This window comes from Stenella coeruleoalba (assembly GCF_951394435.1).
Source record: "Stenella coeruleoalba genome assembly, chromosome: 19".
NCBI lineage: Eukaryota > Metazoa > Chordata > Mammalia > Artiodactyla > Delphinidae > Stenella > Stenella coeruleoalba.
Window position 1 is genome coordinate 50,373,162 of NC_137165.1, and position 16,745 is coordinate 50,389,906.

General features: G+C 45.6%; 1 protein-coding gene across 9 annotated transcripts in view; it reads right to left on the reverse strand.

Annotated features, from left to right (window-relative positions):
* The window catches only part of RNF213 (ring finger protein 213), a 112,787-nt gene that overhangs the window by 48,552 nt on the left and 47,490 nt on the right, over positions 1-16,745 (reverse strand). For 8 of the 9 annotated variants that reach the window (XM_079906218.1, XM_079906211.1, XM_079906214.1 and 5 more), the window contains 12 exons: positions 14,896-14,985; positions 13,630-13,752; positions 12,602-12,782; positions 10,434-10,649; positions 9,947-10,096; positions 6,841-7,430; positions 5,846-6,008; positions 4,487-4,704; positions 3,401-3,541; positions 3,111-3,278; positions 996-2,151; positions 115-308 (listed from right to left, as the gene is read on the reverse strand). In XM_079906218.1, coding sequence (XP_079762344.1) covers positions 115-308; positions 996-2,151; positions 3,111-3,278; positions 3,401-3,541; positions 4,487-4,704; positions 5,846-6,008; positions 6,841-7,430; positions 9,947-10,096; positions 10,434-10,649; positions 12,602-12,782; positions 13,630-13,752; positions 14,896-14,985 — 3,390 coding nt within the window. The remainder of the gene's footprint in view (positions 1-114; positions 309-995; positions 2,152-3,110; positions 3,279-3,400; positions 3,542-4,486; positions 4,705-5,845; positions 6,009-6,840; positions 7,431-9,946; positions 10,097-10,433; positions 10,650-12,601; positions 12,783-13,629; positions 13,753-14,895; positions 14,986-16,745) is intronic. The other variant, XM_079906213.1, reaches the window with a different exon arrangement.

Here is a 16,745-nt window from a genome sequence, read left to right on the forward strand (position 1 = left end):
GTATCAATACATGTACGAAGAAGCAAGTCTTTATACTGGGAAGGGGGCAAGGCAGGATGTGGGAGCTGTGTCTTTCCCAGCACGGCCACTCAGCTAGAACCTGCGGGCACTTACTGAAGAGGTCACGTCAAAGTGGAATACAATGGGTCTCCTCTGATACCGGGCGTCCAGGAAAGGCAGGAGGGAGCCCAGGACTTCATTCTCATCCACCTGAGGGTTGATCAATCGAATAATTTTTAGAGGCACTTTTTCTCCATTAAACTTCATTTTCAGTTGGCCGTGCAACCTCTTCACAAAGAGAGACCTTCCTGTGACGTGAACATACAAAAATTAGGCGCCAGGGCTACGGATCAAGAGTGAGAATGACCAGAAAGAGTCACTACAAATCGTTTCTCTTTGTACAAAATTCAAAACCGATGCAACCTAACATCAGGTTAAAGGACGCACGTTCGAACCCTCAGATTTCCTTGCTGTTACCCACCCACCATCCTTGCTGCTTCCTGGGACTAAGGATGGCAGTCTGAGCATAAGGACAGAAACAGCAGAGTTCGCTCCCGGGGGCGGGGAGCAATTTTCACTGGAAGGAAGGTAGTAATGTTAAAGGGATACAGTCAACAGAATGAAAATCATGATGGTGACTGAAGGCAGAGGCATCCGTTTCTTCTCAAGATGGGGTAATTATACCTCAGCCCGCTCAGGACCCACATCAACCCCAAAGTAGCCAACAGACTTAAAAAAAAAAAAAAAAAAAAAGAGGAAACTGCAGAGATGCTAGTTTAAAGGGGGAAGATGGCTCAGCCAAGCTGGAAACCATGTGAGAAACGGTGTCCCGCTCCAGTATGGGTCACGATTTACAACTTCAGATGAGTCAATCCTCTGGAGACTCAGTTTCCCCACCTGCAAAAGGGCTCATCTGAGCTCACCCCCCACCCCATTGGACAGGGAAGGGCCATCAGGTGGTCCCTGGGACTTAGGGACCCAGCAGCCATCATTACCGACACCCGCTCTCTCCGAGGCCACGATCCCAACACACATGCGGTCCCGGAACGTGGCAGCGGCTGACGGGGTCTGTTCCGGGACCCGGAAGTGGTGAGCCAGGTAGGCCTGGATGTCCTTGAGGGGCGCCTGGGGGGTGATGAGAACCTTGTGCTGGCTGAAGGCTGAGGGGAGGTAGCAGTGCTCTCGCTCATGGTCACAGACCATCACGAGCCGGTAGTGCTCCTGGTGGCGCTGCATGCACAGCCTCAGGAAGAGCTCCTCCGCCCGGCAGGCCACCTCGTAGCTCAGCTGGTCTGCGTACAGCAGGCTGTAGACCCTGAGTCCCTGGGAGCCCGGGGTCAGGCAGCGACGCAGGAGCAGCGCCACCTCCTCGAACGTGGTCTCTGGGGTGCAGAGCAGCACCTCGTCGTAGGTGGGCAGGGGCTGGTTCGGGGTTTGCATGTAGATGGCCAGGGCGGCTGGCAGCACCTCAGAGTGGCCACAGACGACGAGATTCGGCTGGCCGTCCTGCAGGCCTCTGGGGAGCTCCCGCTGCACAGGGGGCCCAGCCATCCTCGCCAGGCGAGCCAGACAGTGGCCAAGGGCCTCCAGGTCCAGGCAGTGAGGCAGGAAGACACTCATGCACGTCATCGAGTGCTTCATGATGACCCTCAGCTTGTCCACCAGTCTGGACTCAGAGAAGAGCAACAGTGGCAATTCTTCAACCACTGTACTCTCCTGGTGTGTGATGGCCCTGCCATCGGGCCCCCGGCAGGCCTCCGAGACGTCCCTTGGGGTGCAGTTGCCTTTGATGAAGGAGAGCATGGTGAGGGCGGCACTGCTGGGCACCTGCTTCCTGAGTTCCGAGCCCAGGTAAACCAGCTGCTCGGCAGTATAGTAGTTGAGGTAAAAGTGCTCAGCTCGCTTCTCTGCCACGAATCTCTCCCACTGGTCCAGGAAGTCCTCCATCTGCCGGCAGAGGGTCTCGAGCAGCTCAGCGACTGGCCCGCTCTCCACGAGCTGGCGCACGAGCTGCAGACCGAAGTCCATCCGGATGGAGGCACCCTTCCGGGGGGAGCAGTACACCTCGGCCGTCCAGGTCCTGAACAGCATATTTCCGGCAGAGTACAGGTTTATAAAGGACTGGACAAGCCTCTGCACGTTGCAAAACACCTGTTGCAAATGGAAGCAGGAGGCAGACGTCACAGAGCTGACCGCAGAGAGAAGGACACAACAGTCTAGAATAACACAAACAGATTGATAATTTGAAGGGCTGGGGTTCGTGTTTTCTCCATGGTTCACTGTGTGATATCGAGCATGAGACTGATCACAGAAGGCCTTCCTTCCTCATTTCCACAGTCTCTTCTTTAGGAAGCGATACGTTGTAAAGATAAAGGAAACCATTTATAAAATACAAATGAACTTTAAGGACAAAACTCATAATCAAAAGGAGAGACCATGACATAAATCGACATGCCTTTCTCATCACGATTACTTCGGATGTTGATGAAGGATGTCCATGTACATCGTTAAGTACTTGGGGATGCTTGCTGATTTACAGAGTAAATCAACATCTCTTTGGGTCATGATTTCTGAATACATGCATTCTGCAGACCCACTGGCTCCACTCTCCATGGGTTTAAGAGCAGAGTGATTCCTATGAATTAAATACAAGCTCAGGGCTTCCCTGGTGGCGCAGTGGTTAAGAATCTGCCTGCCAGTGCAGGGGGCATGGGTTCGAGCCCTGGTCCGGGAAGATCCCACATGCCGCGGAGCAACTAAGCCCGTGCACCACAACTACTAAGCCTGCGTTCTAGAGCCTGTGAGCCAGAACTACTGAAGCCCGTGCGCCTAGAGCCTGTGCTCTGTAACAAGAGAAGCCACCGCAATGAGAAGCCCGCGCACCTCAACGAAGAGTTGCCCCCGCTCACCGCAACTAGAGAAAGCCTGCGTGCAGCAACGAAGACCCAACACAGCCAAAAATAAATAAATAAAATAAATAAAATTTAAAAATAAACAAATAAATACAAACTCAAACTCTTCTGACTTTCCCAGGCACCTCAGCGGTGAGAGTCCTCAGCCCAAACAGATGGGAATAGGATACCTGCTCCAACATAGATACAAACCCTTACCTCAGAAAATACCTCTACGACTTCAACATTGTTGTGATCTTTCTTGCCAGACATCAGCATCAATTTGTTCAAAAGCTCCTTCAGCTCTTCTAAAGAGTAGTCTCGCACCTCCTCGTGGCCTCCGTGGCCCTCAGGAAGGATTAAGTGTAGAACTGTGTCTGGGGAAATCTGTGGAACAGTACACAATCAGAGGTCATTTTTGAGAGGCAGAGACCCCCCCCCACCCCCGCCCCTGAGGACAGCAACCTGTAAGAGCCACCTGCAGCTGTGCCTGGGATGTGAATGCTCACCTTTTGGCCATCCGCGGGAGCCTTGATCACATAGATGCCTCTGCTGTTGATTGCTGTCGCCAGGGACAGGGATGAGAGCTCCACAGACCCGTGACTCTCCTTCACTGTCTTCAGCCACTCCAGGTTCCGGGCAGAGTCACACTGTTGGGACAGGAGAGAAAATGGGCCGCAGCTTACAGGTGATCTTCTTCCTGCCACTCTCTCCACCTCTGCCTTCCAGGGGCAAACTCCTCCTCCCCTTCTCTGGCTCAGCGTGCCATCACCCACAGGGGGGGCCTCCCTCACCCGCTGCCCACCACTGCCACGGGCTTTGGCTCTCCCTCTTGGGACACTTGTCAGGAGGTGTTGCTGCAATGGGCTGCTCCCCTGTGTTCTCACCCGGTGCCCTGGATGCATGGATGGGGAGGGACAGGCATGAACCCAGCTCTCTGTGAGAAGGCAGCGTTCTGCCGGACCCCCAGCTGGGGATAATGCTGGCTATAACAAGGCTGTGAGCTCTGCTGCTCCTTCCATTCCTCTTTTCCTCCCCCATCCCCTGTGGGGCTCCAGCCACCCTGTTACACAAGCTATGTACTGGGTTGGCCAAACAGTTCGTTCGGGTTTTTCCGAACATCTTACAGAAAAACCTGAATGAACTTTTTGGCCAACCCAATACTATGGGCCTGCTTGGGCCCTGTGCAGATGGTTTAACTTACAGTGAAATGTTTATTTTTTCTGATTAAAACTGAATCTGTACCAATTGCGGAAAGTATGGAAAATACCAAAAAGTATAGAGAATTAAGTAACAATTACCACCATTAAGAGAAAACCACTGGTAACATTTTAACATATTTCAGTCTATTTTTCCCATTCTTTTCGCATAGTAGAAATCACTCTAATTTACATGCAGTTTTGTATCCAATTTTCTAACATAATAAGACAGAGAAAGCATTTCCATATAGGAAGAAACTGTTTTTAAACATCCTTTTAAATGACTGCATTAAAAACCTGCCATGTGAGAGTGCAATAGTTTGCAGTCCTGCCCCTAGTGTTTCTAAGCGATGCTTTATTACACTTATCTATTTTGGAGCCAGAAATAAGACTCACCAGTTTTTGGGGCAGGTGGTGGTCATTATCCAGAGCCTTCCACAGCTCTTTCAGGTGTTGCATGAATTCATCGAAACCCGCACTCGTGTCCAGCTCATACAGCAGGGGTGCAAAGCCCTGCACAGCATCGTGGAAGCAAGCCACCCGATCCACGTCGATGTCATTCTCCCCCGCAGAGATGGAGGCCAAGTCCACGAACACCTTCAGCTCAGTGATGTCTGGGGAGGGAGAGGCAGGTGAGTGCAGGGCTACCCCGTGATGACATGAGCCTCAAATCCGCGACAATGGTCCTTACTGAAGCTATAAATGGATACTCAGTGGATTTTTAGGGGCTTTATCCACTTTTTGCTTTCGATAAGAACCTGGGGCATTTTTTTCTTTCTTGCCATTTATGTTGATACTGCTGACCAATACCTGACCTTACTGAACAGCATCAACGTCCAGGCATTGCATGGGGCTTTTGTGTACCTTACTTCATATAATCACACAATATTGCCATTTCGTTACGAAAAAAACAGTAACATGTTGACAGTTATCTATAAAAAATGGCTGCTCGCTAATCAAAATCTGTGCATCACTGTGGCCCGAGGAGCCCATAGCTGAAAGCAGCGAGTCTGTGATGAGCTGAGCAGGCGGCCCCTCCCCTGTCCCTGCACACCAGGGCTGTCCACCTTCCCTCTTCCCTGGCTCCATCTCCCGTCCATGAATTAATTCTGCTAAAGTCACCAAAGCCACAGAGTTAAAAAGACTGCCAAGCCCTTGCACAACGACAGGAAGAGGTGATTAAGCCAAGACAAGTTCGCCTTGGCTTCTAGTAAAAATCAACTGGAGGAAAAAGCTAAAGGGACACAATTTTAAAGAAAATGATCCCTTGCTGTTCACAGCAAGCGTCCAGAGTGAGAGGGAAAAAAAGTAGCCAAGGAAATAGTTTTTACACCAGAAAATGAGCTATACTGTCCTGAAATAAATGCTACCTACAATCAACGAGGCACACCCTGCACATTTACCAAAGAATACAGACGAAAACTTGCTAAGAGACTAGACTTAATTATTACAATCACTAAGATGAAAGGAGAATTACAGGGCGTGACAGTGGGGCTAATTATTGTTACAATGGCAATCATATTACAAGATATAAATGTAGCAAATCAATGTGCCATACACCCTAACTTTACACAATGCTACCTGGCAAATACATTTCAATTAAAATGTTTTAATTTAAAAAATGCAGATGGCATCTCATGGTCCTTTACTCAGAACATGATCAAGGGGAGGGGCTGCCCACACGTTTAGGAAGACCACCCTATGAACCATCTAAACATGCTCCAGACTTCCGGCCACCACAGTGATGGACTGTACCTCCGAGAGCCTCCCGGACCCAGCTGATGAACTCCTTCCTCCGGGACAGCTCCTTCAGACACTGACACCGGGTCTCATTGACGTCCTGCAGCAGCTTTTTGGCACGGATAAGCTGCTGGTTGATCCGGTCCAGTTTTTCATGGCGAAAGTTGTCCAAGACAGTCTAAAAAAGTCATCAAAGCAAGTTGTCAAAGAGAGTCTGCAAGAGAAGGTTGTATGTGCACTGGAACTGGCTCCTGGACCCCCCAAAACAACAATGTTGACCGTCCCAACAGTCCTTCCCACCAAGCTTCCAGGATTGGCAGGTGCATAAAGCTCTTATCCCAGATTGGACACTGTAGCCGCTCTTCTGTCCCGCCTCGATCCATAGTAACTACAGTTCCTCCGCACCTGGCATTCTGCTAAGCAAACCTACACAGAACCCTGCCAGGTGCACCTTGTAATTTTTTCTATTTTCTAGGTAAAGAATAGAAGGACCAGGACAGTGACCTACTCAAAAACACGCTGCTGGGCTTCAAGCTTACATGTGCCAGTCCCCATCATACCTGTCTATACAATAATATAGGTCACCATATACCTTATAAATGCTCACCTAAAAAAATCAGAAAGCAGAAGACTCACTTCTTAACCGTAACAGATAATGTACCACGTGCCGCTCCCAGGTAAGCACTAGATGTGCAGAGCTGACAAAACAAATGGCTTTTAGAACCTAAAGAGCTCAGGTGACTCTTTACAAATACCTGATGACTAAAAGAGGATCATTGCCTTTTCCTAAATTCACGATCCTCCTGCCGATCCAAGGAAACCCTCACTAGCCAAAACAGTCGCACTGTTGGTAAACAAAGGTAAGAACGAAGCCCTTGGAATATGCAGGCATCGAATAAAATACAAATAACGTTGAAGGAAGCTGCGGAATCATCTTGCCCAGTTTTTAAGAGCTCGAGAGTGGCATCCCCGCCACCCCCACCCCCAGTAGTCCCCAGTAAATAACTTACAAAGCTTAGTAAGATGTGGAGAACACCAAAGTCGCCGGTCAGGGCCAAATTCTCTTTGACCTTCAAGATGACCTTGGCTGAGTCGACAGCCTGATGCAGGTGATGGTATTCCTCGATCTGCCGGACTCGCTCCTTGATCCAATCTTTTTGGTCACTGGGGTACAGAGCACACATGGTCTGGAGGTCTTTAGTTAGGTCGCTGTATTTATTCACAAAGTTTTTGAAGATGTCATCGATTTCCCCAAAGGTGACTTCCCCTGACTTCAGATCCTGATACAGTTTCGTAAACCTTTTGAAACAAGGGCCATATAAACATTGATACATCTCTTCAGGGTGGAATAGTTTCCTTTCCAGCTCCTCCTCTGGCTCACTCAGCTCCTGGGCGGCTTCTGTCCAGAAGACCTGGAAGACGTGGCTGTCCTTCAGCAAGTCTGCATTTCTGGCCATTTCTTGGACTGCAGGGCTCAGGTTGTAATGCGTTGTCCACGTTGAGTCGAGGGAGGTGGCTGACAAGTTCACCATCACGACTTGGTTTAATCTTTTCCCGCTGAGGTCTTCCGAATGTCTTTCAGCAATCTCTCCAAAATCCACTTTTGAAACCATAAGAGAATGTCAAAAGTGAAACCTCTATTCATGATATCATTTCATTTTACTTTCCCAGTTTTTACTCCCCTCGCTGCTCTTAAGGAAATGCAAGTGAACACACTTGCTGGCATTGTTCTCAGTAAGAATCCCTAAGTCTCCACCCTCACCTAGCTCGTCAATTTTCATGACAAAGAAAGCTTTGCAACTTCTGGGAGAAGATGACAGTCTGACATCTGCACATGCTTCCACTCCCTCCCCATATTCTGTTCCAATGATAGAAAAGAGATTGTTGTTCAAAAGCCATAAAGCAACAGGGCTGGGAAGGACAGAAAAGGAGATCACAGCAACAAAATTTTGGAACTTGAAAAGCAGATGTGCTAGGGGGTAAATGACGTCTTAAGCCTCAGAACGTGGGGTCTTAGCCCATGGTGGGGAAATCTGAGTCTGCCACGTGTCTGGTGTCACAGACTTCCCCCAATGCACAGACACTGGCTGCACAGGTAACTGAAATTTGGGAGGTGGTGATAAAATAAGGAGGACTGGGCTGAAAGTCTGCTTAAGAAGTCATCAAATAGCCTCATTTTCATCCCCACCCGTTCCATACGGCAGGTTGATGGCACCTCCTCCACCCTGGCAAGCAATGGGCGGTTTATATTTTAGACAGGATAACACGGAGGGCTCTCTGGATTGGGGGTCTCAGGTATATGGCAGAATAAAGGCATTTCCAGGCACGTATGCTTTGTCAGGAAGCTAACAGACGGTACGTACCATTAAATTTAAGAAGAAAGGAGAACAGAGGATACAGGGAGAAGGAAGGCAGTAAGACTAGATGTGCATATTGGATGCTGAGAATCCTCCAGACCTCATTTCTCTCTTGACTCCCAGAAACCTGGCAGCGGGGCCTATACCTTCCAAGCAAGAGACTGGCAATCTAAGCAGCCCAAGAGAGAGGAGCTAAAGATACAGGCTATTTCAAAGCCTAGCCACGCCACCCTCAGAATCCTCCATTAGCATGTTAGGCACCTGTCTTAATATAAACAGATAAACAAGCATTTCTAGACAGATGGGGAAAGTCTTTAACATGAAAAATAGATATTAAAACATACCAAGAGATAAAAGCAACTCGGAGGAAATAGGAAACTATTCAAGATAAAGAAAAAGAAAACCTCTAAATCAAAAATATCAATAATCTCAGAAAGATATGATACTGCAACCATGAACAAGAACAAGATAGCAGAGAAAAAGGATCACTCAGAGGAAAAAAAGAGTTCTTATAAATTAAATACATAAGAAGAGAAATTTAAAAATTTACTGGAAACGTTAAAAGGTCAAATTAAGGAAACTGCTCAGAAAGCAGAACAAAACACAAAGAGATGGAAAATAGGAGAGAAAATGTATGGAAGTCAGATGACCATTCCAGGAGATCACACATCCAACTGTGAATTCCAGCAAGAGAAAAAGTAACCACTTAACTAACACAAGAAGTTTCCCCAGAACTCAAGGACTTGGATTTCCAGATTAGAAAGACCCACTTAATTATGCCCAGTACAACAGATGGGAAACAGACCCATTCCAAGGCACATCATTAGGAAATTTCAGAATAAGGGGGACAAAAAGATATCAAGAGCTTCCTGAGAGAGAAAATATGTCATCCACGAAGGATAAGAATCACATCTGACTCTCAACAGCGACCCTGCAGAGACCATGGAGCCACAAATCCCAAATCCTGAAGGAAAACGTTTCCAGTCTGTACCTCTGCACCAAACAACAGATCTCATGTACGGGCAGACATTTTCAGACAGGCAACGACTCCTGTGCCCCCTTCTCAGGAGGGACCAGAGGGTGTGTTTCACTAAAACACAGGAGTGAAAGCAGGGAGCCATGGGACCCAGGACACAGATCCAGCCGAGGACAGAAGCAGGACATCCCTAGGACTGCATCCCTCCAGTCTGGGGAGAGTCCTTCTGAAAAGTCAAACTGATTGCCTTGTGAGGAAATTCAAATGGTTGGTAAAGAGTCTGGGATTGAATTTAAAAACAAATACATTGAAAACAAAGCATAGGACAAGACAAGAATTTTAAATCTAGAGAAAACAGTTTGCACAAGAAATGGAAGAGAATCATGGTATGTTTCATGGCTCAGGTATGAACAGTGCATTTACACAGTCGTGACTATTTAAACCCTGAGGACTGATCTAATTAAAATTATGATAAAATTGGAGGAAAGGGAGGTTGGAAAGGTTATGTGTGTAAGGCAGAAATTGGAAAAATAAGGAGATTTAACATTTAACATGGATAATGCTTAAACCTGAAAAATCAAGGAGATATTTAAGCATGCTATTTAGAGATATGGCAGTAATCGCCAAAAAAATTTTAACTTTGTTAAAAATTAACACATTTAAAAAAGGCTCCCGTCCAAGATAAAAGGCTGCTACTGTGATACATTTTTATCATATTCTCTTTTGACCATTCTCCCCTGGGGACCCCTCAATTTTGTTTATTTTAATGCTTAAGAATATCACCTTTAATCAGGTCTTTTACCCTCCCATACAACTTCAGGAGAGAGTCAACATATGTTTTCTCATTCTTTAGAGTGACTAGTTCATTCTTTCTGAGACTCAGCACTTCCTTCATAGCGTGTCTTTTCTCATGGGCTGGAAGACTTGTACTCCCTGAAAAAAAAAGAAAAGGAAACCAGTAGAACACACAAACATTCGCTTGTAGCAAGACATTTCTTCCACCCACATGAACATGCCCCACGTGCTGAGCTATGTGGAGGGTGACGCAGGGGGCTGCGTGCAGGGCCACTCCAAGATGTCCCCGTGTCAGCAGCATGGGATAAAAACAGCCAGTGCTCTGACACAGTCAGTATTTTATCACTTTCCCATTATTTTCCTAAGGATTAGAAGCCATCGCCTGTCAACTTCCTGGCGAGAAGAGCCACTAATCATAAAGACGACAAAGATCGCCCCTCTACAAGACACACAGGCAAACACAGACGCTTCTTACCGTCTAACCCCTCATGAGCCTGAAGTCCACATCTCAACTTACTTAACTGCCAGATGTCAAGGAACTGATTGGTGTGTTTTATGATCAGCTCCAGTTGTCCAACTAAAATCGCTCCACTGATGAGGTCATTAGTAACTTTTCTGAACACAGAGTCAGCAGTGGCCATCAACTTCTTCCCTTCATCGGTAATATTTTCTAATATTTTGTCATTGGTTCCTGATCAAGTTAAGAACAGAGTTAAAACGTGGGCATCCCACTTCCTTCCCACGTTATTGAATTCCCAGTAACTTCCTCATTGCTCTGACCCAACTTCCATACAATAAAGCAGAGTCATTCCGTGTTTCCAGATGTGCTTCTCACATCCCTCGATCCTGCTTTGCCCAGGAGGTTTACATCTCACCCAAATTCATCTCCCAAAGGACTTCCTTCTTCATGAAGACGATTCCTCAAATGACCAAAGTCAGCCAGGAGAACCACATTTCTCAGTTATTTTAAACCTGTGCCCTCTTCAGTATACTGAATATCTTTCTTAAACTAGACATCACCGCCTTTAAAATCTCCCATCTTGAGAACGCTTAGAGAAAAATAAACTGCACTAGGGATGCACTGACACCCCGTGAGGGTTATCTACGTGGTCTTAAGGAGGCATCATCACAGCACATGGAAACAAGATAAACATCAGTGTAATGGCTATACTCTACACATCTTGGCTATCTTGCAAAATGTTGAATGTGAATTTTAGGATCAATTTAGAGGGCAAAATTTTCAAACATACTTAACCACCAGAAGGTTTCTCTCCCAGTCATACTAGGGTCATACAGTTGGGTCATGCCATTAAAAGCAAATAAAGCAGCTTTATTCACAATTGCAAAATCTTGGAAGTATCCAAGATGTTCTTCAGTAGGTGAATGGACAAACTGTGGTCCATTCACATAATGGAACATTATTCAGTGGTAAAAAGAAGTGAGGTATGAAAAGGAACCTTCAATGCATGTTGCTAAACGAAGAAGCCAATCTGAAAAGGTTACAGAGTGTGTGATTCCAACCATATCACTTTCTGCAAAAGGCACAACTGTAGAAGAGGGGAGAGGGGAGGGATGAACAGGTGGAACACAAGGTTTTAGGGCAGTGAAACTATTCGGTATGATACGGTAATAGTGGATGCACATCCTTAAACATTTGTCAAAACCCGCAGAAAGTACCAGAGTAAACCCAATGTAAACATTGGTCTTTAGTTATTAATAACATATCAGTACTGGCCTATCAGTTATAACAATTGTACCACACTGAAGCAAGACATTAATAATAGAGGAAACTGTGTGTGTGGAGGGGCTAAATATGGGAAATCTCTGTACTTTCTGCTCAATTTTTCTATCAACTTAAACTGCTCTAAAATATAAGGTCTATTAATTTAAAAGACACAAATGTAATATTTTCAAATGAGTAGTTTTTAATCATTACATAGGAATTCCACATCAATCTTCTTATTTTATCGCTACAACAACCCTGCCATTGAAGAAACTTAGCTTTTTGTTTTAAGGCTGTCCCAGTAATTTGATGAAACTGAGACGCAAAATAATCTAACTGTGGTGCTTTTCCACTAGATCTGAATCTAACGACTCACACATAAACCTGAATATAATGTTTTTAGGGAAATACACATCTCTCCCTCTTTGGTCACAAACGCTTGGGTCATGGAATGTACGGGTGGAAAAATCAGGCAGTACTTAGTTTTTGCTAAGGTCACCAGTATTGGATCGGACATTTATATGGATCTCAGAACAACAAAGAGAGGGTTTTAGACTCAGACACACTTGGGTTTTGATTTCAGTTCTTAACACTTATTCTTGGCAAGACCTTGGGTAAGTCCTATTACATTCTCCACCTCAGTTTCTTTGTCTGAGGAGCCTCAGGACCACTTCAAGTATAAGACATCAGCATGGTAGCTGGTGTTCAGCAGCTATTCTATGAATGGTGGATTTCAGTGTTAGCTCTCAATTACAATACAAGATACTATGAACCTTCCTGGGTCCTTCCATCCAGCCTGCTTCTTTTGGCAAACATCAACCCATTCGAACTGACTCACAGGTCAAATACTCTGCCCTACCCTTGGGTCAGGAGGCACCAATGGACAGAGCACATGTTCCCAGCACCCTCTGTGAACATACCATACAACTTGAGGAGATGACTGACTTCTGGCCAAGTGAGCAGGTGATTCAAAACCTCACCTAAGTCATCTACAAATTCCCCTCTACTTCTCGGCCAGGACTTAGTGATCACAGCAGACACAAGGGTGCCACATTTCCTCAAGTCGTTATAAGAGATTTTCTCAAGGATACTGGTCTGAGACTACAAGAAAATGAATAAAGAGAGGGATATTTAGAAGGTTTTTCTGGTTGGTTTGTTTTTGAATAACAGAAGTAAATTACCCACCCAACAGCATTTCAGAAATCCCTCATAACTAGTTTTACAAAGCCTCAAAAAAACCAATTATAAATAAAATGCTTAACTTTTCTTAGGGCACTTCCATTTTCCTGTGCACTGTCTCCGTAAGTGATGAATACTGGGGATGCGGAAACAGGTACCGACAGACAGATACAGACACAACCCACAAGTCACCCCTCTTTCCTCTGGCTCAATGCCAGTTTCTACATTTTTCCTGGGACTTTCACATTATGAAAAACATCAAACATAATACAAGTAAACCATTAATACTGGTATCCTTTGTATTCCTAACTGTAATTCTTGTAAAGCTACCTACAAACAACACATAAATTTTAATTCTCTTTCTAAGTGAATTGATAAAATCTTTTCAACTTCATACATTTTTCTTCCATAATGCTTTGCTAACCTTTGGGGTCTTCTACTGCATGCTAAGCAAGTGTTATTAGCAAGCAATAAAGCAAAGGCTGGGTAGGTGGCAATGATAATAATGGGGCATTTAGGAGCAGCCTGTGAGATTTCTGGAGGTCACCCGTTAACTGCTATGATACCATGCAGTAGCAGGAAGCTGAGTGGCATTTCAAGGAGTGGGTACAGGGTACTGGATTTCAGGCTGGGGAGGGGGATGCCCAGAGCCCATTCTTTGCATTGGTGCAGGGTCTCAGAACCAGCGGCACTTAATAGCCTTTAGTTGATGAAGACAGAAGGCAGGTGTGAACCCAAACGCAATTCTTGAGTGGGAAAGGTTGTTCACCTGGCAGATCGAGCTCACGGCTTCAATGGCACACATCTCAAAGCGTTTCGACACACTGTCTTCTGCACCTGCAGCATCCCAGTTAGTGCTACAGAAGGCAGAGATCTGGGAGAGAGGCTTCTCCTGCAAGAAGGGAAGATGAGGGTGTTATAGGTTTGGGGTGCTGCACTCTCAGACACTATGGAATGAAAACACCCTAGTAATTTTCACTTTCCTACTACTGTATCAGCTCCCCATTATTTTGACCTTCTTCCCATCCCATGCTAAGCATGTCCTCCCTGCCTCTAACCATTAGACCAACAAGGCAAAAATTCAAACAAGACCAAGAAGGCTAAAATTCCCACTTTGCAGAAAAAGCATCCGGCTCAGCAGCTTGCAAAAGCAGGTAAATTTAAAAAAAAAAAAAAAAAAAAAAAGGGCTTCCCTGGTGGCGCAGTGGCTGTCAATCTGCCTGCCAGTACGGGGGACATGGATTCAAGCTCTGGTCCGGGAAGATTCCCACATGCCGCGGAGCAACTGAGCCCATGCACCACAACTACTGAGCCTGCGCTCTAGATCTTGCAAGCCACATCTAGTGAGCCTGCGTGCCACATCTACCGAGCCTGCGTGCCACAACTACTGAAGCCTGCACGCCTAGAGGCTGTGCTCTGCAACAAGAGAAGCCACCGCAATAAGAAGCTCGCACATTGCAACGAAGAGTAGTCCCCGCTCGCCGCAACTAGAGAAGGCCTGCGCAGCAATGAAGACCCAACGCAGCCAAAAATAAATAAAATAAATGTATAACAAAAATATAAATTTTTAAAATTAATTAATTAAAAAAGGTTTCTTCTTTGCTTCTCTTTTCCTAAAAAGATCCATTTAACAGTTGCGTAGAAAACCCTCATATCCCATTTTTTAAAACCCGAATTTTCTAGGGTCACAGGCCTTAATTAAAAATGGGGAGCAATTTTGTGTTGTCCCCACTTGTCACTGGGTTTAATAAGGCTCTTGTCACCAACAGGCCACTTAGAGCCACCGCATATAGGGTTAGTGCCAATTAGAACCCCATGCATGCTGAGGGTTCCCCTGGTGCCCAGACCTTGTGCCCTTATTCTTCTCTGGAATACCATCTGCAGTCAAACTATTAAGGCTGAATCAGAAATCATATGACAGAGTCATATGAACCCCATGCCCTGTCCCTTCAAATGCAGTCATCACGTGTCTTGGTTGCTTCTCACGGTCTGGTTTTACCGACTTCCAAAAAGAACATCCCCCGACTTTCAGTACCTGTTTGAGCCTCCCTTCCATGTCCCCCAGCAAGGATTCCTTCCAGCCATGCTCTGCAGGGAAGTTTATTTCCACCAGTCGCCTCCAGACCTGCAAAACCCACAAGTAAGGGACAGCCACTAGGACACCTAGATGCCACAGTGGAATTCTATGAAGGAAGATGATTATGCACAGCGCTTCAAAGACACCTGGGTTCTGACTCATCTTTGTCAATGGTCTGCTGTGTCACTGGTGTGTCAGGGCAACCCACCTTAGCCTTATAAAACGAAGGGTCCTGACTGGGACAGGTCATCTCTACAGTCTCTTCCACTGTGTAACTGGTTTTTAACCTGAAAGGATTTCCCTCCATTGTTTTATTTCAAGAAGTTTCAAACTTAACAGAAAGTTGCAATGACAGCGCAAGGACACTCATATACCTTCAGCTAGGCTCCCCAGTGTTTAAAGCGACTGCTTTATCTCTTTCTCTTTTGTGCTCCCTTTAGTCTCTCTAGAAATAGGCATTTTCTCTGCTGAACCATCGGAAGGAAGTTGCAGACGTCATGTCCCTTGGCCCATAAGTCCTGGGCAGGCATCCCCAACACCATGTCCCTTCTGCTACACATGGTAGTACAGGTGTCATGCTGAGGCCAGTTCACGTGGGTGTGACCTTTCTCGAGGAAGGGTCCATGTCCACATTTCTCTCATTGTCCACAGGTGTCCTTCCTGACTGTTTGGGTCATGGATCCAACTGACGGACAAACACTGCATTTAGTTACCATGTCTCTTTTCTAGAAGAGTTCTCTGGCCTTTTCTGTTTTCCTTTCTGTTATGATGATGACAAAGTTTTTTTCTTTTCCATTATGGTTTACTACAGGATATTGAATATAGTTCCCTGTGCTATACAGTTGGGCCTTGTTTACCTATTTTATATATTAGTAGTTTGTATCTGTTAATCCCAAACTCCTAATTTATCCCTCCCAGACCCCCTTTCCCTTTTGGTAACCACAAGTCTGTTCTCTACGTCTGTGAGTCTGTCTCTGTTTAGTAAATAAGTTCATTTGTGTTGTATTTTAGATCCCACATGTAAGTGACAGCATATGGTATTTGTCTTTCTCTGTCTGATTTACTCCACCTAATACGATAATCTCTAACATGATAATCCTCTTCTGGTCATTACTCATTGTGATACTCCAATTGCCTCAGATTTGGATAGTGGGAACCCCTGCAAGCTAGCTTCTGTCTCCTTTTTTTAAAAATGTAATAATTTTAGATGTACGGAAATACTGCAGAGTTAGTATGGAGAGTTCCAGATACTCTCAGCCCAATTTCCCCGAGTGCTAACACGTTACGTAGCCATAGTACAGTTGTCAAAGCTAAGTAATTAGCATTGCTAGATTACCACGAACAAAACTACTGGCTTTATTTGGATTTCACCACTTTTTTCCCATGAACATCCTTTTACCATCCAGGATCTAACCTAGGATATCACCTTGGATCTAGTCCTGCCTCCTTGTGACATGTCACCACTAGACTTCAAGCACTTCTACTTTCTGGCAATACAAGGTGTTTCAGGCTGGCCTTTCACTTCTTCAGCCCCACCTCTAGAATCTGCTGTTCCTTCCAGAAGCACAGGTTTGGGGGGGTTTTGTTTTGGTTTGTTTTTCACGGGAAATGACATTTAGAAGCCATGACTAGGGCTCTGGGTGTGCTCACGGACCTCGGTGTCACAATCTCGAGGCCCTTTCAGTGGATGGAGTCAGGAACTGTGGTTGCTTTTTATTTTTTTAATTTTTACAATATTTATTTATTTATTTTTGGCTGCGATGGGTCTTCGCTGCCGTGCACGGGCTTTCTCTAGTTGCGGCGAGCAG